Source organism: Lampris incognitus, chromosome 11 (genome assembly GCF_029633865.1).
Source record: "Lampris incognitus isolate fLamInc1 chromosome 11, fLamInc1.hap2, whole genome shotgun sequence".
Taxonomy (NCBI): domain Eukaryota; kingdom Metazoa; phylum Chordata; class Actinopteri; order Lampriformes; family Lampridae; genus Lampris; species Lampris incognitus.
The window spans coordinates 28,771,472-28,795,793 of NC_079221.1; the positions used below are offsets into that span (position 1 = coordinate 28,771,472).

Genomic DNA, 24,322 nt, shown 5'->3' on the forward strand with positions numbered 1-24,322 from the left:
CATGTCTTCGAAAGGTTGCTTGAGTCCAGACATAACGTTTGCGGTGGTTTTAGCCCATTCATTACACACGGCAGTCTCACACTAGCAGCTAATGCTAACATACTGAACGTTGCTCAGCAACTCTAACTGCTCTCCCGCTCCTAGAAGCTTTTCCGCACCAAACTTCAAACCGAGTCGTCCGCTGCTGCCACCATGTTAAAGTTTGTTGTTTCCTTCTACTAATAAGACTTTACAACTCGTTTCAACCCCACTGGGCTATAAACTTCAACAATAACTTCGGCACGTAAGGTTATACATCATGCTCGGTCCGTTATTCAAGGTGCAACAACATAAACGACCTCTGTGGAAACAAGGAACTAAACAATGGTTCCTAACAATAGTTCCTATTGTTACATTGAGTATGATAAGCTCTTAATATTTCATTGCTGGGAGCCTTCTTTGTTGAATGAGTCAGGTTGTATTACTGGAAGGACTTGGGAATAGGGCTATGTAGCCTGCAGCTTGCCTCAGAGAGAGGAACAAGTGTAGGCTCAGTTTTAGTTTCGTTCGTGTTTGGGATGAGGGACAGGGTTATGGGAAGGGGCACCCCTAGTTTGTTTTTTTTTTACAATGTGTATTTTCTTTTGTTTTCCTTAGAGAGGTTATTCATGGGGCTGTGCATTTTATTAGCACCATTTATTTATCTTGTCACTGTCATCACTGCTACTCTACCATTCCTGGCTAAATATAGAAAATAGAAATTGTAAGGCTGGCGTACAGTTTATCAGCTGGAATGTAAAAGGTTTAAACGGGCCTGTAAAAAGAGCTAGAATATTTAATCATCTTAAATATTTAAATTGTGAAATTGCATTTCTTAAAGAAACTCACCTGTTGGTTAAAGATCAAGTGAGGCTAAGGAAAGGTTGGGTGGGACATGTGTTTCACCGAATTTAAATTCCAGAACACGTGGAAAAGCTATATTGATACATAAAAAAATTCAGTTCAGTGCATCCGCTGTTATTTCAGATCCACAGGGACGCTATGTTATGGTGTCTGGGTTCCTTTTGCACAAACTTTTCCTTTTGGTTAATGTTTACACCCCAAATTGGGATGATGATACATTTATAGAAAGGGTCACGTCATTAATACCAGATTTGAACTCACAACAATTGATCTTTGGTGGTGATCTGAACTGTGTAATTAATCCAGTACTAGACCGTTCTAATCCTAAATCCACAACCCCTTCAAAAATGGCCAAATTACTGCCACTCCTTATGGATCAGATAGGAGGTGTCGACCCTTGGCGTTCCTTATTTCCACAAAATCAATCCTTCTCCTTTTCCCCAGTTCATCATTCGTATAGTAGAATAGACTATTTCTTCATTGATAGAACGCTTCTCCCCTATGTCACTAAAACTGAATATATGACTATAATAGAATCAGATCATGCCCCTGTGTTACTAGATATCACATTTCTTCTTAACAATTTGGAACGCTCTCCTTGAAAATTAGACAAAACTTTATTGGCAGATAAAGCCTTTTGTGTATTGATATCTAAAAAAATTGATGACTTTATCGAATTCAATAAAAAAGATAATATTTCCCCATCGTTGCTTTGGGAAAAATTGAAAGCTGTAATCAGGGGCGAGATTATGTCATATTCAGCTAGATTCAAGAAAATGCAAAGGCTTAAACAGGACCAGTTCATTAAATCTATAGATACAGTGGATGTTCTGTACTCTACTGCCCCTTCCCCTGAGCTCTTTAAAAGGAAGCGCGACGACCAAACCCAATACAACTTATCAACTAGAAAGACAGAACGACTCTTACTAAAATCATGTGGCTTTGTCTACGAGCATGGTGAGAAGGCTGGTCGTCTCTTAGCACACCAGCTTAAGTGCCAAGCAGTTGCTCGACAGATCCCACAAATTAGGAAACCAAATGGGGAGTTAACTATTAACCCAGAAGAAATTAATGAAACATTCGCCTGATATTACTCAAACCTATATACATCAGAAGCAATAAGTGAAAGTATTGATATGGAACATTTTTTTTATAATCTCCAGGCTCCTTCTATCAATGCAATTCATAGGACTGAGACTGAACTCCCACTACAACAGACAGAAATCATTAATACAATAATGGCGAGGCAAAGTGGTAAAACACCTGGCCCAGATGGGTACCCAATAGAGCTCTTCAAAACATTTTCTAACAAATTGTCTATAATTTTACTCGATGTGTTTAATGATTCTCTGTCTCGTGGGTCGCTGCCACAACACTGACCAAAGCATCAATTACTCTCCTGCTTAAGCCAGGTAAAGATAACACAGAATGTGGTTCATATAGACCCATTTCTCTCCTAAACTGTGATGTGAAGATCCTAGTCAAAGCTCTTGCCCTACACTTAGAAACCACAATGCATGAAGTGATATCTGTTGACCAACCTGCTTCATTTCGGGACGACATTCATTCACAAATATCCGTCGGCTTTGGAATATTATTCACTCTCTTGCATCCAATGAGTTACCAGAGGTGGTCATCTCACTGGATGCAGAGAAAGCTTTTGACAGGGTCGAATGGGAATTTTTGTTTACTTGTTTAAAAAACTGTGGGTATGGTCCTAATTTTATTTCATGGATTAAGCTTTTGTATACTTCACCCAAAGCCTCAGTTGTTACAAATGGTAAACAATCACAACACTTCCAGCTGTCAAGAGAGACCCGTCAGGTTGCCCACTCAGTCCACTATTATTTGCTTTAGCTATAGAGCCCTTATCCATTACACTTAAATCGTTACCATATATAAGTGGAATTCATAGAGGAGGAATAGAGTACAGGTTGTCTTTATACGCTGATGATTTATTATTATGTTTCAGATCCAGTTCTTAGCACACCTCACATTATCCATGCTTTGGAGAGCTTCGGTACATTCTCTGGGTACAAAGTAAACTTTGGCAAAAGTGAAAGTTACCCTGTTAATGACTTGGCTCTTCATATACAAGATAATGCCCTACCGTTCCAAATGTCTAGAAATGGCTTTAAACATTTGGGCATTAATATCACGAGAGACATGCAAAGTCTTTAACAGGAAAACTTTTCTCCTTTATTTGAGAAAGTCAGACTAGACCTGAAAAAGTGGAAGTCACTTCACTTGTCCTTGGCAGGAAAAGTGAATTGTATCAAAATGAATGTACTCCCCAAATTCCTTTATTTGTTTCAATGTATCCCACTTTATCTTCCTAAACCCTTTTTAAAATCCATTGATAAGGCTTTCATTTCATTCATATGGAGCGATAAGATCCCTAGAATACGTATAGAATTACTACAAAGGCCTAAATTACAGGGTGGCTTAGCTCTTCCAAATCTTTGCTATTACTATTGGGCTGCAAATGTTCAAAAAATTATGTATTGGCTTCACTCGCCAGATACAGACTTTTAGGCTACATCTTATATCTCATCATCTCTCACAGCCCTGGTCACTTCCAGCTCTCCTCTTTCTATTACACACTTTAGTAACAACCCAGTCGTCATCAATACCCTCAAGATATGGTTTCAATTTAGACGGAACTTTGGGTTCAAACATTGTCTTAGCATGAGTCCTATATGCAATAATCACCTTTTTCCCCCAGCTAGATTAGACTCTGCATTCTCTTTTTGGCAGAGACGATGTATTTCTAAATTTAAAGATATGCACATAAACGGTGTATTTGCAAGCTTTGATGACTTATCACACAAATTTGGGTTCCCTCGGTCTAGCTTATTGATATTTTCAAGTCCGCCACTTCCTTCAGAGCCATGACCCCAACTTTCCAAACTTATCTTCAGTCTCGGGTTTAGATGGTATGCTAGAGATCCCTTTTAATTCTAAAGGACTAATTTCAAGGATACATGATTGTATAGCTTCTCTTAAAAACATAACTCTTGCTAAGATTAGGGCAGACTGGGCAGCTGAGCTTGGAGAGGACATGGATGAGGACAACTGGAACTGTGCTTTACAAAAAGTGAATGATAGTACTTCCTGTCCAAGACTAAGTATAATACAGTTCAAAGTCCTACATCGCGCTCATTTTTGTAAAGCAAGACTAGCTAAGATTTACCCTAATTCAGACGCAAGTTGTGACAGGTGCCATAACACCCCTGCCAACTTAACCCATATGTTTTGGTCATGCCCGGCTCTGACAACTTACTGGTCTATGGTTTTAAATCACTGTCGGAAGCGCTTGATATTGCTTTCCAACCCAATGCAGCAGCAGCTATATTTGGAATCACAGGTGGGGAACACTCTATGAGGAAAAGCCATAAAACCATCATTTTATTAGATTGGAAATCAAAACAACCACCTAAAGTGTCTATGTGGTTGAGCTACCACATAGACACTTTAGGTGGGTGTTTTGATTTCCAATATAATAAAATTCTTCTGCGAACCTTGGACTAATGAAGGCATGTATGACTGCAGTTGTGAATATGTATGTACACAGTGACATTGAATATGGCTAAATGTGACCTCTTTCACATGTAAATATATCTGTTATTATTATTATTGTGTATGTGTTATCTTATTTTCTTTCTCTGCTTCTCTAGGCGGGTGCACCCCATGTTTTAGTGGGTGGGAAGGGTGGGTGGTTGGGGTGTTTGTGTAAAAGAAAAAAGAAAAATGGAGGTAGTCTAATTTCATGCCTATTGTATTTTGCGCTTGTTAACATCTCCAAATAAAAAGATTATTCCAAAAAAAAATGAATTTGCTTCATGTAAAGACATTATATCACACATATTGCACCCAGGGGTGTAGTGGAGGGTAAACCCAGCTAAACTCATTTTACCCACCGTATTTAAATGAGGCTGAGTGTTTACTCACTTGTTTTCTGATCAACTGTGTTAATAAATGAGGGGAAACAAGGTGGGTAAACTCTGTTGAGTGCAGAGTTTAGCCACCTCTGTATTTACCACAACACCCCTGATTGTACCACATTGTATCCCACACAATTACATTCATGCATTATCTAACATCTATTTTATTATGTATTCAGAGCTGAGGGATGAAGACATAAAGAAACTGAAACTACTGGAACCTAAGGCAGCTGTGCTCACTAGCCTGGACTGCAGAGACACTGACTCAGCATCGGAATCTGACAAAGAGAATGGAGACCCGCTGGAGCCACTGGTAGGTATGACGCCAATCTGAGAGGCGTCTGCCCAAGTGAATTACAGGAGAAGAGTAAAGCAACCTTTTCTAAACTGGGGCAGGAATTAACACAGGAGCAGTGTGTACACCTTGAGCGTATTGCTAAAAATCAGGCTCAATCCCAGGCTTGGCACACACACACAGCTGGACGGATAACTAGCACCACCGTACATCATGTATGCACTGTAAGAGCCAAGACAGCTAAAACGAACTTAGTCAAACAGGTAATGCACTATGACGACAAAGAATTGTCCCATGTAAATGCAATAGATTGGGGAAGAGAGAATGAGGACACAGCCAGAAAACGATACACAGCAGTAAGCACAACAGCAAAACTTCAACGTGAAACTCTGCGGTCTTGTTGTGCGTCCACACAAACCACATCTTGGGGCATCACCAGATGGAATGGCAAACTGTACCTGCTGTGGGAGAGGAACTGTGGAGGTTAAGTGCCCATACAAATACCGTGATGGTCTGACAGGAAGCAGTGAGGAGACAATTTTGCTTAGACAAATTATTACACCTTAAGAAGAACCATGAATATTACCACCAAGTTCAGCTTCATGTTTGTATGTGACATCCAGTACTGCGACTTTGTGGTTTGGACAGAGCAGGATGTAATGATCACTTGCTTAGCCAGAGATGAAGAAATGCTGTAAACAGTCTTGCCTATTGCTGAACAGTTCTTCAAACAAAGTATTTTGCCTGAACTCTTAACCCGCAGCATGGACCCAAACATACGCACACCTACAGCCTGCTCCCACTGTGAAAGGCCAGAGTTCGGGAAGATGACCTCCTGTGCAAAGTGCAAGAACCACTTCGACTATGAGTGTGCAAGAAATGTTGTGGATAGGTATCGTGAACAGTGCAAAAAATGAAGTCAAAAAGATGTACTGTGAAACAAATCATTTAATGCGGTAATAAATTGGAATGCCTGTAGTTGTATCTTACATTAAAACAATTGAATGCTGAATTAATCTCAATAATAACAAAAAATTTCTTTTACAATAAGTGTGCATTCGGTAAAATCATTCGGTAAAACTTGAGCATTTTGTTTTGTTTGTCAAAACGATTCTGGCCACCGAATGCACAACACGACATGATGATGCCAGCCACTTCCTTGCTGCAGCCGACATGCGCAGTAGAACCTGCGTGACGGTAGAGTGACGTAGACTGATAATTCCCCTATAATCTCCAACTTTAACTTTACCACACTTAAACTGGTAAGCTAATATTCACGTCTCCTTGGGAGAAAAGGGTAAGCGTCGCTATCATTCATCCCACTTATACACTCCGAACACTGACAAGCTTGCTCATGAGTGCTGACGCAGTAATTCTATCTGACTCGGACACAACTTCTGGGGCACACAAAATCCAGGGCACAATGCCCCTACGAGGTTGATGCTGGATCCAACGGGGTGTAGGCACGGAAGAAGATGAAGTGATTGGTTGTTGGTTAGGGTTTAAACTCTTTTTGAATTTCCATTGTTAGCGAGCGTTAACATTAGCTATCGTTACAGTACGATCTGGCAATGTTAAGGTCGGTTGTAAACTAGCTAGCTAAATGTTTCAATGTGCATCGTTTGTTTCAAGTCAGTGCGCTTCGAGGTTCCACATTGTCTATTGGCCGACGCAACAGCCAATCACGGCTACTTCCGTGCCTACACCCCGTTGGATCTAGCATCAACCCCCCTACAACGACACACAGCCGGCAAAGCAGCACCACCCAAATTCCAACAGATGGCAGCAACATGCCATCCAAGACCCATAACAGTAGCATGGGGATAGCTAGCGTTAAGCTAGTCAGGCGGTCAGTCAGGCGGTCACTCTGAGTGTCGGCGGTTCTGCGCTGCAGGAGCGCAATGGCTGATGGGACTGCAAATGTCCATTATCCATTATCCAAGCCACTTATCCCACTTAGGGTCGCAGGATGCTGGAGCCTATCCCAGCAGTCATTGGGCAGCAGGCAGGGAGACACCCTGGACAGGCCACCAGTCTAGCACAGGGCTGACACATTCACACCTAGGGACAATTTATTATGGCCAATTCACCTGACCTACATGTCTTTGGACTGTGGGAGGAAACCGGAGTACCTGGAGGAAACTCATTCAGACACAGGGAGAACATGCAAACTCCACACAGAGGATGACCTGGGATCAGAATCAGAATCAGAATGACCCCCAAGGTTGGGCAACCCCGGGGTTCGAACCCAGGACCTCCTTGCTGTGAGGCGACCGCGCTAACCACTGTGCCACTGGGACTGCTAATGTTACATTTTAAATTGTATTTTAATGATGTTGTGTTCATTGTGTGGTTATTGCTGTGTTGTTTGTTCAGGGGTTTGACTCGGACTAAGTAGAAGACCATTTACTGACTGACTGACTGACTGACTGACTGACTGACTGACTGTAGGACCGTGACAGACTGGTGAAACCAGTTGTGATATCGGGGCATTGGGACATCAACATCATTATGTGTTGTCAGTTCTGGTCTGTTCTGGCTGGTGTGAATAAAAGTGTACTCCCGGGGTCGTGCGGTGTTTGGAGCACGGGAGCTGCGATTAAAGAGATCTCTGCCTCTCAACTCGTTCTTACACGCCGGCTCGCCACATTGGTGCTAGAAGTGGGATTGAGCTGAAGAATGGAGAGGTTATTCAGGACAGAGATACCGTGTTTTGGTATTCTGTTGTTCACCAGAAGGTTACAGAGGACCAGAATTTGACGTCTTTGATGATTATCCTCCCGTTACGTTTTCTGTGCTAGCTTAAACTAAACGTACCTCGTGTTTATTTTCATCACCGTGAAAGGAAAGAGAAAAAAACCCAACAAACATTACATGGTGTTATGCGCTAGTGTAATAGAACACTGTAAAAAATACTATAAGAGATTTGATTGTGAAGTTTTGTTGCTTCAGAAACGTTTGTCTGGTGGATTTTACTTTATTAGTCACTGACAAATTTTGGGTTCTGGTTTTGTGAACATTTAAATTAGTAGGAGAGTGATGAATGACTATGAGATAACTGCAAACAATCTGCATATTGTAAAAAAAAATATTTATTGTAATTTCAACTGTACCATATGCAAGTAGGCTTTTTGTATGGTCGATGTCTGAGATGACGACTGGGGGGTTTCAGCGAGCGAGAGGCACAACGACGGCCCCTGATAATAATAATAATAATAATAAATTAAACTTATATAGCACTTTTCTAATACTCAAAAGTCGCTTTGCAGTAAATTGGGTGAAACAAGACGACAGATAAACATAACACAGACATACAGGGGTGGATGGGAAGGGGGGCTACGGCAGTCACACACGATGCCAGCAGTACTCTCCAACTTGGACAGATACAAAAGGGAAAGAAAACAAACATCATAAATCACATAAATCACAGATGATGCGTATGGAGGAGGAGAGGGAAAGAAAAACAAACATCATAAATCACATCAATTCCAGATGGCGCGTATGGAGGAGTAGAGGAGCCGCTCCATGGATTTGGACACGTCGGATTCTCCACTTGGATTAGATAAACTTAAAGAAAAAAAATATGGGGCCCCTAGGTGAACTAGTGTACGTAGTTGGGGGGGGGGGGGAACTTGACTGAACTGAACTAAATTTCTTCAAGAAAAATTAAACTTGCATTCAAAGAGGAAATAAGGACTAAAGAAAATGTATAGAATTCAAAATATAACACCACCCAGGGGACAATTTATTTTTGGTTGGTATCTGACAAACAAAAGGGACAAATGTAAGTTGGTTCGCTTTATTCTAAAAGGGTCAAAAAAGTTTTTTTTTCACTTAGCCAATCTAAGTGAAACGTCGACAGGTGGATTTTGTTTTTTTAAATAGAATAGTTCTATTTTCACAAAGTAGTGTTTGTGTCATACTTATCCTCATTACAGAGCCTCTACTTAACATACTGGTGTACTATAATTGGCTTTTAACCTATTTCAAGTAGTTACAATTACAAAACATTATTATCATGTTACCCCAAGTGTCTACTTAGTACTTAGACTGACTCATCTTAAAAAAGGACCTGATATCAACTTTACTCTTTTCAGGGAGCATTTCCCTGTAATGTAACCTACGATAACATGTTGACTGATAATGTTAAAATCATGATATGTTTAGGCAACAAATAGACATTAGCTAATGCTCTAGATGTGAGCTCCAAACTTCAAATTAATTGACTATGCAGCAGAAACATCATTTTATGGTGTGATGATGGTACCGTTTAATGTGAATCTTTTGAACTATGACAAATACCAACCACTTCAAATTCCTCGCCATGCACGTGAAAGCAGCAAGCCTAAGTTTATTTGCCAATTTAGTCAATGTGGTTTCAACCCAGCCACTGAGGATGCACAAGCCAGTGCATCCTTAGTGCCGGTCCCAAGCCCGGACAAATGGGGAGGGTTGCGTCAGGAAGGGCATCCGGCGTAAAATCTTTGCCAAATCAAATATGCGGATCATAAATAAGACTTACATACCGGATCGGTCGAGGCCCGGGTTACCAATGACCGCCACCGGTACTGTTAACCAGCAGGGTGTCAGTGGAAACTATGCTACTGTTGGGCGAAGGAGAAGGAGAGGGGGAAAGCATGTCCAGAGGCAGCTAGAGAGGAGGAAGGGTAGGCATGTGGAGGTGAGAGTTGGAACTTTGAATGTTGGCACTATGACTGGTCAAGGGAGAGAGTTGGCTGACATGATGGAAAGAAGAAAGGTAGGCATACTGTGTGTGCAAGAAACCAGGTGGAAGGGGAGTAAGGCCAGGAGTATCGGAGGTGGGTTCAAACTCTTCTACCATGGTGTGAATGGGAGGAGAAATGGGGTAGGGGTAATTCTGAAGGAAGAGTATGTCAAGAGCGTGCTGGAGGTGAAGAGAGTGTCAGACAGAGTGATGAGTATGAAGCTGGAAATTGAAGGTTTATTGCTGAATGTTATCAGCGCATATGCCCCGCAAGTTGGGTGTGAGATGGATGAAAAAGAAGAATTCTGGAGTGAGTTGGACGACATGGTGGAGAGGGTACCCAAGGAGGAGAGAGTGGTGATTGGAGCGGACTTCAATGGACATGTTGGTGAGGGAACAGAGGTGATGAGGAGGTGATGGGAAGGTATGGAGTCAAGAAGAGAAATGTGGAAGGACAGATGGTGGTCGATTTTGCGAAAAGGATGGAAATGGCAGTGGTGAATACATATTTCAAGAAGAGGGAGGAACACAGGGTGACGTACAAGAGTGGAGGAAAGTGCACACAGGTGGACTATATGTTATGTAGAAGGCGCCATCTAAAAGGGATTGGAGACTGCAAGGTGGTGACAGGGGAGAACGTAGCTAGGCAGCATCGGATGGTGGTCTGTAGGATGACTTTGGAGACCAAGAAGAGGAAGCGAGTGAAGACACAGCCGAAGATCAAATGGTGGAAGTTGAAGAAGGAAGACTGTTGTGTGGAGTTCAGGCAGGAGTTAAGACAAGCACTGGGTGGTAGTGAAGAGTTGCCAGATGGCTGGAAAACCACTGCAGAAATAGTGAGGGAGACAGCTAGGAAGGTACTTGGTGTGTCATCAGGACAGAGGAAGGAAGACAAGGAGACTTGGTGGTGGAATGAGGAAGTACAGCAAATTATACAGAGGAAAAGGTTGGCAAAGAAGAAGTGGGATAGTAAGAGAGATGAAGAAAGTAGACAGGAGTACAAGGAGATGCAGCGTAAAGCAAAGAGAGAGGTGGCAAAGGCAAAGGAAAAGGCGTATGGTGAGTTGTATGACAGATTAGACACTAAGGAAGGAGAAAAGGACTTGTACCGATTGGCTAGACAGAGGGACCAAGCTGCAAAGGATGTGCAGCAAGTTAGGGCGATCAAGGATAGAGATGGAAATGTGCTGACAAGCGAGGAGAGTCTGCTAAGAAGGTGGAAGGAATACTTTGAGGGGCTGATGAATGAAGAAAATGAGAGAGAGAGAAGGTTGGATGATGTAGGGATAGTGAATCAGGAAGTTCAGCGGATTAGCAAGGAGGAAGTGAGGGCAGCTATGAAGAGGATGAAGAGTGGAAAGGCAGTTGGTCCTGATGACATACCTGTGGAGGCATGGAGATGTTTAGGAGAGATGGCAGTGGAGTTTTTAACTAGATTGTTTAACACAATCCTGGAAAGCGAGAGGATGCCTGAGGAGTGGAGAAGAAGCATACTGGTACCGATTTTCAAGAACAAGGGCGATGTGCAGAACTGTAACAACTACAGAGGTATAAAGTTGATCAGCCACAGCATGAAGATTTGGGAAAGAGTAATAGAAGCTAGGTTAAGAGGAGAGGTGACGATCAGCGAGCAGCAGTATGGTTTCATGCCACGAAAGAGCACCACAGATGTGATGTTTGCTTTGAGAATATTGATTGAGAAGTATAGAGAAGGCCAGAAAGAGTTGCATTGTGTCTTTGAAGATTTAGAGAAAGCTTATGACAGAGTGCCGAGAGAGGAGGTGTGGTATTGTATGAGGAAGTCAGGAGTTGCAGAGAAGTATGTAGGAGTGGTGCAGGATACGTATGAGGGAAGTGTGACAATGGTGAGGTGTGCGGTTGGAATGACAGATGGGTTCAAGGTGGAGGTGGGATTACATCAAGGATCGGCTCTGAGCCCTTTCTTGTTTGCAATGGTGATGGACAGGTTGACGGACAAGATCAGGCAGGAGTCTCCATGGACGATGATGTTCGCGGATGACATTGTGATCTGTAGCGAGAGTAGGGTGCAGGTTGAGGAGAGCCTGGAGAGGTGGAGGTATGCACTGGAGAGAAGAGGAATGAAAGTCGGTAGGAGCAAGACGGAATACCTATGCGTGAATGAGAGAGAGGACAGTGGAATGGTCAGGATGCAAGGAGTGGAGGTGACAAAGGCATTTGAGTTTAAATACTTGGGGTCAACTGTCCAAAGTAACGGGGAGTGCAGTAGAGAGGTGAAAAAGAGAGTGCAGGCAGGTTGGAGTGGGTGGAGAAGTGTGTCAGGAGTGATTTGCGACAGAAGGGTATCAGCAAGAGTTAAAGGGAAAGTTTACAAGATGGTTGTGAGACCAGCTATGTTATATGGTTTGGAGACAGTGGCACTGACGAAAAGACAGGAGGCGGAGCTGGAGGTGGCAGAGTTGAAGATGCTAAGATTTTCACTGGGAGTAACGAAGAAGGACAGGATTAGGAACGATTATATTAGAGGGACCGCTCAGGTTGGACGGTTTGGAGACAAAGCAAGAGAGGCAAGATTGAGATGGCTTGGACATGTGTGGAGGAGAGATGCTGAGTATATTGGGAGAAGGGTGCTGAATATGGAGCTGCCAGGGAAGAGGAGAAGAGGAAGGCCAAAGAGGAGGTTTATGGATGTGGTGAGGGAAGACATGCAGGTGGCTGGTGTGACAGAGGAAGACGCAGAAGACAGGAAGAAATGGAAACGGATGATCCGCTGTGGCGACCCCTAATGGGAGCAGCCGAAAGTAGTAGTAGTAGTAGTCAATGTGGTTTCAGTTGAGTGAAAATATTTAAACATGGGCTGAAAGGGTTCAAAAATATAGTGGTTGAACATAAAGGTGGTAAATTGTTAAGCCATGATTTTTTTTTTAAAGTAAGGCTATATTATCAGCCTATAGTTGTTGAGTGCCCCTGGATCAAGGTTAGGTTTTTTAATAGCACTTCATGCTGGCGTCTCCTTTCCTTATCACTCCCACTCCCCCTCCCTTGTTGTCTCAGTCTCTTCCTCTCATGCTCTTACTTTTCTTTTTCACTCATTTGTTCACTTGCTCACTCACACACTGACTCACTTCTCTGCCCTACCTGGTGGTGTAGAGACTGGAGTCATCCAGAGTGAGGTTGAGCAAAAACAGCACGGGTCCATGGTGATGGATCCGTTCTTCCTCAGAGGAGCTGATGTAATGGATCTCGGAGTCATTTCTGTACCAGGAGAATTCTTCGTCACTGAAGTTGGCATTGATTACAAAAGGGTGCACAAAGAGCCATGACTCCCCCTCGAGCACCGCAATGCTTTCCAAATCTTCCAAACATCCAGGCTGGTCCTCTGCTTCTGAGCATGTAGAAAGTGATAGCGAATATGATCAAGATGAAGTAGATGATGATTTTGATCTACACACAGGCCCAGCTCTAGACTACACTGACTAGGGGGGCTATGAGATTTTTTTGGGGCTCCTTAGAAAAAAAAATGTTTTATCTTTCATAGATAAGGTCTCCTATTCCACTTTGTCACTCTACATTTGAAACCCTTACTGAATCTCAATGCTATAGCCTTTAAGTGTTAACTTCAAGCTGCTGCGAGGATTTTTTTCATCAGTCTCAGTTTAATTTTGAAGCCTTTATATAAACAATATAAGTAAATGAGCCCATCAGTGATATAAATTATTTCCAGTGCTTGTGTCTGGATTGGATTCCCTGCAAAATTTGGCAAAACAATTTGCGGCACACAGATGGGACACATAACCACAATTAGAGACAAATTATCTCATTGCACTCTATCTTCAAAAGTTGTTTTTCCCCGAAACACCAGATCTCTCACCCTTCTCTTCAAAACAAATGCACAAGTTACAATTCTTCCATGCAACACTTATATTTTTGTCTTTATGGGTGCAAATAGTCAACAGAAATCAAAAACCTCCTCGTAGCAGCCTTAATATTAAATTATTGCTGACATTAAGAATCCTCCAACAAAAAGATAACACATGGTATTTCACTGTTCAAATGTTCCTATCTGTCTACTGTCTTCAGTTTTTGAGCTCAGTGTGTGAATTAGGATTTTACATATCATTGGTTAGGACCAGCATAAAGCTGGGCGTGGGCCATTGAATCAGCTGAAAAATCATTTCAATGCAACTTCTAAAAATCTCGTCAAAATATTACTTCTGACACATTAATAACTTTAAAAATCCACAACAAACATGAAGCTGCACTAAGTTATTGAAGCTGAAAGGGAGCCAAAAAAAAAGCCTGGTCGGGAAAGAGCAGGACAAACAACTGCAATAAAAGGCAGCTTTGATTGGTGGTCTGTCTTTACCATCAAACTGGTATGAGCACCATGGATGTAGACTTATTGCATATTACCAGATGATTTGCCATAAATAAAGCCAGACAGTCAATAACAGAAATACAGGGGGAGTCTGGAGGATCACACCTTTCTACTGCCTGTAAAAATATGGCCATTTATAATCATCTTTCTAGAGAAAACTCATCAGAGCGTCAGCCAGGTAATGTTGTGGAAATTCTGGGTATGAGAATAGGCGTGTATGAATAGGTAAAAGGTGAAATAATGTTGAAAGCTGGTCCAAAACGTGTGTATATCAATGTGTTTTCCAGAGGACTATGTATGAATGACCCTGTGCTGTCCTCCTTAAGGTGTTTACCCACACAAGGTGTTGAAACAAAATTAGGCAGCCAGCCAAACGCCATTCAATATGACAAGAGTCAGGAAATAGCATCAAAGCGCCTTTATTAGCTGACTTGAGATGCACAAAGTTACCATTCTTCCACACACCACTACCATTTTTGTCTTTATGCTAATGTAACAGAGATGAAGCCAAAGAGTGCATCACACATAATGAAAATGTGGAAATTGTTACATCATACAAATATTTGAGGACTATTATCGATGACCACCTTAGATTTGATGTAAACACTGAGGCTATTGTGAAGCGGGGCAAAAAAGAATTCACCTTCTCCATAAACTAAATTATTTTTCTGTCAGTCCCGCCATCCTCTGTTGCTTATATCAAGCTTTTATTGAGTCTCCTGAGTTTTCCTTTTATCTGCTGGTTTCACAGCCTCATGGTAACAGACAGAAACAGACTGAACAGCATCGTTCTCTAAGATCACTGGAGTAAATAAAGACATCTGAATTGTTTTTGCAACCAACAAATCCTCCAGAAAGCAGCAAGTATTTTGGCTTCTTCTGTACATGTTCTTGCAAGTGAATTTTCTGTTGATGAGGGCGTCGTTGTGTTTTACCTGCTTGTAAAACTAACCGTTATTCCAAATCATCCATTCCCTCTGCAATTCGACTACTAAATGCTCCATGGTTTTTTTTTTTTTTGTCTGATCATTTTATTGTGTTTACCAAGTTTATCTAGCATATCAATATTATTAATTACTTATAGATCTTATTCCACATTTAGCTCCCTGGAGTTGTTTGTGTTATTTGTTTGTTTGTATGTTACTGTGTTTTTGTTTTTTGTTTTTTGTCTAAAAAAATTTTTTTTGTTTGTATAACAATATATAACATATTGCATAACATGTTGTTGTTTGTATAACGAGCTGCTCCAAACAATTTACCCCTAGTCGGATTAATAAAGGTGTTTGTATTGTCTTGTATTGATAGTGCATACAGAAGCGGTGTAAAACAGTAAATACATTTCAGAACTCCCCCCCCCAAAAAAAATGCTTAATACAGAAAGACATGTAAAATAAATATTTTCTACCTACATGGAATGCTTCGTATAGCTCAAAACACAACGGATGGCTAGAGATGCACCTCAGTACTTGTTCCCACACAATTGTCTACATAATGAACTTCCTACATAACAATTAAAGCACTTCCTGTTTTAAAGAGAAAAGAACTTCCTGTTCAACAGTTACCCTCCCTACCACCAGGGGGTGAATTTCAAACTAAACCATCCAAACCAATCGCAATCAAAATACAGTGACCTCACTTACTAAATTTAAACTGGATGAAAGGCAGCACACTCCCCGCCTGGCTTCTGTGACGCCACTGCTACTGTAGCTGCTTACATGACCTTATAATAAACATTCAGTCCTCTTATCCAAAGGAGTTGAATCACGTGCAACTGGACTTGGTATATATCCGTGAAAACGTTTCGCCTCTCATCCAAGAGACTTCCTCAGTTCGTGCCTTTCTGACTAGACCAAGCTAGTCTGACTGGCTGGTGATGAGACTCAGAATTTAGCCTCCAGGAGTCGTTGTCAGAGCTATTGATATGCGTGGCTCTTTGTGTCCCGACGTTTAACAACGCCCGTCGCTAACAGAGCCATAGATATGAGTGGCTCTGCTATAAGGTCAACTTTCTGGCACTTCTGACACAGGTGTCTGGAAAGTCTTTGTGGTACCATGCGCTGTGACCGTCACTTCGATTTTGCGCACTTTTCCGTCTGCAAGGAAAGGCAGACATGAACAGCGCCATTGACCACTCGTCGCGAAACATTTGATTGTCTTTCAACAGCAGGTTGGGCAGCTACTCCTGGCTCAAGCATGGGCAGAACTTCCTGGTGAGGGTTTGTACTTGTCTCCACTGCTTCCCGAACAGATCCTTGTCAGTGAAGTCTCCTGGAGGTGGAAGCACACCTACTTTCTGAGTCAGCAACATTGCAGGAGTTTGGATGAATGGTGAGTCAGGGTCTGTGGAGACTGGAACGAGATGTCTAGCATTGAGTGAAACCTCGGCCATGTGTGCCTACAGGACATTTTGAGAAGGCGTCCTGTAGCAGCATGGAGTCGAGAATTCTGTGCGCTCCATGCATGGTCTATATGTGAAGAATGAGGCAGATTGAATTCCCCACTATAGACTTGCTCACTCACAAACTCTGGGATGCACTCTCCCTGTGGTTTGTCCTTTCTTAATCCCAGCTCCTTGCAGGCTCCAACAAAGTTTTTACCACAGTCTGACTGGAGTTGCTGTACAGGGATGGCAAAGAAGCTCCTCAATGAGTTAATGCAGAAAGAGAGACTTGACGACTTTGATATGGACTGCTCTCATGCAAGTGAACCACACTGCTCAGCGTTTACCTTCAGCTTGCCCTCCTCTTGTGCATCTTGCCGTGATTAGCCAGGGGCCAAAACATCCAATCCCAAATACATGAAGGGAGGAGATGTGTTCAGGCGTTCAGAAGGCAGAGCTGCCATTCTCTGCTCCTCCACTTTGCCCCGGAGTTTATGACAGATGACACACTTGTGTAGGACAGAGTTGATAAGGCTTTTACCTCCAACAATCCACAGGAACGGCTCCTTCCTTAAAGTGATGGCCTTGATGTCTCACTTGCTCATGATAGCGCCTTACTAGCAGTATGGAGACATGGCTTTGTCTTGGTAGGATCGTGGGGGGGGGGGTGTCTTCTCACCACTGTCTAAGTGCATGTGCAAGATGCCCTCCAATTCTCAGGAGTCCTTATTCCACAATTGGACTGAGCTTTAAGAGTGAGTTGGTCTTGTTAATTGCTTGTCTTTCAGCAAAGGCAGTGAGCTCTTCTGAGTAATGCTCTCCTTGGACTGACTTGATGATGACAGTCTTAGCTTAAGACAGTTCATCTGACGTGCAGTGTCTGTTACACTGATACCAACCCTTACATCCATTAGGGTGACTTGTAGACTTGTGAGAGCGAGCAATACGAATGAGGAGTGCTACAGCTCTCTGAAGGGATTTCCAGGTGGAGAATTTCTTCAACCAATCAGTGGTCAGGTTTCTCTTTGTAGCCTGAGTGATGAAGCTTGTCACCTGGGGACGTATTTCGACATTCAACTCTGGATTTACTAGCTCGGATGACTTTCTTGCTTTTTGTGAATCATCAAAGGGCTTGTGTAGGGAGGCAGGTCCTTAGGCCCAGGTTGTATCAGCAAGGTGGGATGATGGAATAGACCTGGACGCATGGTCTGCAGGATTGTGCTCTGGGGGGACACATAGCCACTGCTCCGGCTTTTTTGACTGATGAATCCACTGGACTTTGTTGTGGACGTAGTTAGAAGGACTTTGTGTCATTATATATTTACCCCAGGAGTACCTTGCTGTCGTAGTAGAAGATCACAAAGTCCAGATATTGGTCTAATTCATCCTGGGTGAGCTCTGCCATTTCTAATGCCAACACTGCAGCGCACAGATCGAGGCAGGGGATGGTAAGCTCGGACTGTGGGGCCAACTTAGCTTTTCGAGAACGAACTGGGTGACTTGAGTGATTCCCTCCAAGATTCCCATTCATATAGCATCTCCTCTGGGAGTGTTGTGTCCCTATCACGTGTGTCTGTGGTCAGTTCTCATAGTAGAACTCTACCCTGTATATTCACTGGAGCCACCAGAGTGAGAGGGTCAAATAGACTGTTCACCACTGACAGAATTTCACGTGGTGTGAATAGGTTATCGCTCACTGACACTCTGAAGGTGAATATATCTGTGGCTAAGTTCCAGCATAAATCTAGACTGCATTGCACAACTGTGGTTTCTTTGCTGAGGCCATCAGCAAGGTCTTCAGAAGGGAACACTTCCATTACCACTGGATTGTTTGAAGCGATTTTGTGTAGTCACAAGTTCAACTTCTTAAGTGATGCCTAAGTTCTCCTGAGAAGATCAATTGCCTCTGAATTGGTAGGTAAAGACAAAAGCCCATCATCTAAGTAGAAGTGGTTCTCTACAAACTGTCCCTCCTTTTGGACGCTAGCCACACTGAATACAGCAAAGCAGTTATAAATGCTGGATAAAAGAATGAAGGGAAATGTCTAGCAAATACTGTATGGAGTGGAAACATTTAAATTACCTGTGTCGTCGGTTGTGTCTCCAATCACAAGTGACACCCAAAAGCTGAGGAACAGAAGCTGAAGAGCATGCATCACTCAGTTCTGTGACCAAGAGAGATTTAGATTAAAAATGAGAGGGAGAGAAGTGGGTGAACAGAGGAGAGCGTGTGAGAATGAAGTGCATGAAAAGGAAGGAAGAGATTGAGTGAGACTGATAGGGAGAAAGGGGGAGGGAAGAAACAAGGAAGAGGAGGGGACAAAGAGAGAGACAGCAGTTACAAAGATTGATTGGGAGACAGAGACAGGGCAAAAAAGATAAAAGGACAGTGTATGAACAAATGAGAAAGATGTTTTATTTCTGTTTAACTGTTTTGCATTTAATCTTTTAGTTTGGTATTTTTTATCAATAAACACTTTGCAAACAACACATTTTGCAGTGTTCTACAGTAAAACCTCACACCCAAAAATGTGTTAATGTTATTTCTCGGTTAATTAATTTTTGTTATAAAATTATTCTCACACCTGGGCCAATTGCTTTAATCCAAAACCCATATTATGAGGAAATAAATATTATAGCTAAAACACACGTTATGAGGAGCTATTCGAGAAATAAATCTGAATATGTAGACTCTACCACTACTACTTTCGGCTGCTCCCGTTAGGGGTTGCCACAACTGATCATCCGTTTCCATTTCTTCTTCTGCATCTTCCTCCGTCACACCAGCCACATGCATGTCTTCCCTCACATCCATAAACCTCCTCTTTGGCCTTCCTCTTTTCCTCTTCCCTGGCAGCGCCAGGGAATCTGAATATGTAGAATGAAACCCCGAATATATAGAGGGAAATTTGGGTTTTCGATTTTTTTATTTGGAATCACATATTAACAGCACTTTACATAATCATCTTTAGTCAGATACTTTTGCAAAGTGATCCATCTTTTCTGCCTTTTACAGACTAATTATAGAACACAAAATAGAACATGGGTGTTTTTCCATTTGAGATTAAAAAAAAGGGAATAATCATTACAAAAACCATACTTACATACACAATTTTAAACAAAAGCATGACGTTTTGGGGAAATACACAATTTCCACTTTTCCCAAATTTCCTCAAATTTAGTTTCCTCAAGCCTCGTGGAAAAGGTGATTCTTTCCATCACAAAAACGTGAATTATATCATACCAGTCCTCTATATATGGGGTGTCTGGTTTAAGCCATTTCTCTGTAATTGCTTTTCTAGCAGCTACACTAAATATTCCAAATAAGTAACTTGTATTAATGTTTGTGGGTGTTGCATGTAATAGACCAAAGAGGAGTTCATCTCAATTAAAAGTAGTTTTTTGTCCCAAATATAGTCACTAATTCTATATAACTCTTATGCCAAAGGGTATTTATTTACTTTTGGGAAGGCCCAAAACAAGTGGGAGTGATTGGCTTCCTGGGAGCTACAATTTCTCCAGCAGCTGGAAGAGCCTGAGTGGTGAGATGTCTGAACCAGTGTGATAAAATATTGTAATGAATTCGGGAGGCAACCACAGCAGCCGCCGCAGCCAGGACGGGAACCCATATACCGCCCGCACCGCGGGAGACATCGCTAACCGCTCGACTAAAGGGCCATGCCCATTGACCAACGGGTCTACTTATCCATGCAAGTTACACTACCCCCCTCTCACGCCTCTGGGAGCACGCGCTTCCGATGACCGCATGGTCTCACCATCCCACGTCTGGCACCAATGTAATGAATTCGGGGGGCAACCACAGGAACTAGAGACGCCGAACCCGGTGCGGGCGATACGGGTTCGCGTCTCGGCCGCGGCAGTTCCTGTGGTTGCCCCCCCGAATTCGCTACATTGGCGTCAGAAGTGGGATATGCGCGGGCGCGCTTTTCCGAAGGAGCGGGGTAGTGTACCGTGCATGGATAAATAGACACGTCACCTGTTATCTTGCCAGCAAAAATCATTCTGCAGGAGCTGTGTGGAAGGAAAGTGTCCTGGGATGAGGATATCCCAGCTGAGCTGGCTCAAAGAACACAAATGTGGCTCGCTGATCTCCCAAAGCTTCATGGTTTCACAGTGGACAGATGTTTGAAGCCAGCTGGATTTGGAAAAATCACATTTGCGCAACTCCACAACTTCGCTGATGCGAGTGAAAAGGGATATGGTGTCGTGACATATCTTTGCATCACAAATGAAAGAGAAATAACTCACTGTTCCTTCATCATCGGCAAGTCCAGAGTGCTGCCATTAAAACAGATAACAATTCCGAGACTGGAATTAGCAGCAGCTGCAGTTGCTGTGAAAATTGACAGACTCGTGAGAAAAGAGCTACAAATGACACTGGAAGAGTCTGTGTTTTGGTCTGACAGTACCACCGTTCTAAGGTACATCGCCAGTGAACGTGTCAGATTCAAAACGTTTGTGGATAACAAAATTGTCAACTGATCCAAACGATGTAGAAGCACTCATGCCTAACCATTTGCTTCTTCTCAAAAGACAGCCAGCTCTACCACCTGGAGTATTTGAGAAGGAGGACTTGTATGCCAGACGGAGATGGAAGCAGGTGCAGTACCTGTCTGACATCTTTTGGAAGTGCTGGACTAAAGAGTACTTGCCTCTTCTGCAAGAAAGGCAGTAACCAGGAGAAATCTGAAATCAGGAGATGTTGTTTTCATAGTTGATGAGAGCTCACCAAGAGGTTCTTGGTTGATGGGGAAAGTGGAAAAAACAGTTCCTGATTCAAATCGTCTTGTCAGACGTGTACTTGTCAAAACTAAAACTAATGTTTTGGAAAGGCCAGTTGATAAGTTATGTTTGTTGCTTGAAATGGAGGAGTAACTATCAAAATGGTATGTCTATGGGTGATATATTTTGCTTAAAGCATTGGATTGAAACAAAATTTAGGTTTCAGATGTACAATTAAAAGGTTTAAAAAGTGAATTTAAGTTTGAATTTGAATAAGTCCAATTTATGAATCCTGAGTTTGAGAATCAATGATGCTTTAATGTGTTAAGATGTAATTGTTATGCCCAAGCAGTAACAATTACGGGCCGGAATGTGTATAAATAAAAAAATTACTCTCTGGTTATGTTGGGCAGATACCTACTTCATACCACAGCAAATCTGAGGAAATTCCGAGTGAGCATTATGAAATTATGGGCTTTTTTGTCACCTCACCCCTATCTGGACTAGACTAATTTGGCTCTTTTTCAGATATTAGGGTAGGTCTAAAGAATAGCCCAAAAAACGTATTTCCCACAAAAATAAAGTTCCACAACCATCCATTTCATTAATGGGACACATATGGGATATGAAAAAACATGGTTGTGTTTTGTTCTAACTGGGGTAGGGGTATCTCGAAAACTAAAGCCCTTTTTGAGGGCTTGCTGCAAGCCTAAGATACACGAGACACCATAAAAACAATAGATTGAAGATACAAAAAACCAATAAAGACACAAAAGAGAAAAGCAAATTATAAAAATAACAGAAAATAAATAAATAAATAAATAAAGGTGAGATCATATTTTATGTAAACAGATTCAGAGATTTGCAAATGTTGATAGTTTTTAAAGCCTTTGTGTTTTTTGATGTAGAGATTGTCCTTATATATTGTTCAACTTCTTTTTGAAGTGCAAAGAGTTCAGGCTTTCTGTTGGTGAATTTACATTTATGTATACGAAACTTGGCTAAAAATAAAAGCATATTTATAAAAAAGAATGCATCACCATCTTTGTAAAGGTGAAAATCAGAAAAGACAAAATCAGTGATAAACTTGTGAAAGTCTCTCCAGAATTTATAAGTGAACTGACATGACCAGAATAAATGGACACATGTTTCAGGATGCATTTGGCAAAAAGAACATTCAACATCTATATCATTTTTAAACTTTGATAAATATTGTTTTGCAGGGTAGAATTTGTGTAGCAATTTAAATGAAATCTCTTTGACTTTGTTTGTTAAAAAAAATCTTTGTGGTAACGACCAAACTTTCTTCCATTCAACATCATTCACAAAGTTGTTCCAAAAAAATGTTGCTGGTGGGACGGAAACTAGGCTATCCTGAAACATGGCTCTTATTCTGGAGTTCAGAAGTTTACACGATGAGAAGCAGACAGTACCAAGAGGAGACTGTGACACATAAGGAGGGTTGAATGATATGAGAGGAGAGCTGCCAGAAGACCTGAATAACATGCACAAACCAGAAGGGATAGCATCAAATACTACCAAAAATTCTCTAGGCATTACTGGTACATTATATCTCATTAGAAATTCAGAGTAATTATATAGCGGCCCATCTTTTTTGAACAATTGACCAACTAAAACAAGACCATTGTTAAACCATCTGTCCAAAAACAATGTTTTGTTCTTATAAACAATATTACAGTTGTTCCAGATGAAACAATTCTGTGGAGAGAAATTGTGTTTGTATATCAATGCCCATGCTAAAAGGACCTGTTGATGGAAGTGAGAAAGTTTCAGAGGTATTTTTGGAATGCTATAATTACATAGCAGCAGGAAATTAAAGCCGCCTAAGTTTGAGAACACATGATGTGAAATGAAATTCCAGATAGATGTGGGATTTTTCAAATATTTTTTTATCCAATTTATCTTGAAGGTATTGTTGAGTGCACCAAAATCAATAAAATTCAAACCACCTTTGTCATACGCGCTTAAAGTAACAGATTTTCGTAAATAGTGAGTTTTGTTTTTCCATAAAAAATTGTTTAACATTTTATCAATTGATTTGCAGATTGTGTTATCGACATGTAACGACTGAGCAGCATAGGTTAGACGAGAGATTCCTTCTGCCTTCGAAAGCAGAACTCTACCCCTTAGAGACAAGTCCCTCTGCAGCCAGTGATTAAGGATTTTTTGGGACTTTTCTATAATAGGGCTGAAGTTTACAGAGCTTCTGGATTGCCTATCTAGTGATTTGAATACCGAGGTATGTTACAAAGTCTTTCACAGGAATCTCATGAATTGAGGTCGCCAAACAGTCTTTAACAGGCAAAAGTTCACATTTATTAAGATTAAGGAAAAGTCCAGAGGCTTTCGAGAAGGACTGGATACTGTTGATAGCGACAGAAACTTGCGAGGCATCTCTGAGAAAGAGAGCCGTGTCATCTGCCAGTTGACTTATAAATATTTCTCTGTCAGCTACGACCATACCCTTTAATGAACTGAGTTTAATATGTATTTTAAGGAGTTGTACAGAAAGAAGAAACAGATACACTGAAAGGGGGCACCCCTGCCTCACTCCACGTTTCAAAGAAAATCTTGGGGAAGTACCACTAACAAGTTTTATGGAACTATTACTATTGGAATATAAAGTATGAACTGCATTGCAAAAGGATTGACCAAAACCAAATTTCTTCAAAGCATTAATAATAAAATCATGTTCTAAGGAGTCAAAGGCCTTATAAAAATCCAAAAGAAGAATAAAACTCTCATCCTGCACAAATTCTGGGGTAGTCTATTATATCTAAGATTAGTCTTATGTTATTTGAAATATGACGATTCTGCATAAACCCGGACTGACACTCATCAATAACAGTATCTAAAACAGGTTTTACTCTATTTGCAAGAATCAGCGCTAGTATCTTGTAATCGTTGTTCAATAAGGAAATTGGTCGCCAATTATCTAAGAATAAGGGGTCCTTTCTAGGTTTGGGAATCAGGG

General features: G+C 41.6%; 1 protein-coding gene across 1 annotated transcript in view; it reads right to left on the reverse strand.

Moving 5' to 3' along the window:
- The window catches only part of LOC130120343 (interleukin-1 receptor-like 1), an 80,332-nt gene extending 62,343 nt beyond the window's left edge, over positions 1–17,989 (reverse strand). Inside the window, exons 1-3 of the mRNA XM_056288892.1 lie at positions 17,921–17,989; positions 16,721–16,820; positions 12,965–13,211 (exon numbers count right to left, since the gene is read on the reverse strand). Coding sequence (XP_056144867.1) covers positions 12,965–13,211; positions 16,721–16,820; positions 17,921–17,989 — 416 coding nt within the window. The remainder of the gene's footprint in view (positions 1–12,964; positions 13,212–16,720; positions 16,821–17,920) is intronic.
- Between the last annotated feature and the right edge of the window lie 6,333 nt (positions 17,990–24,322).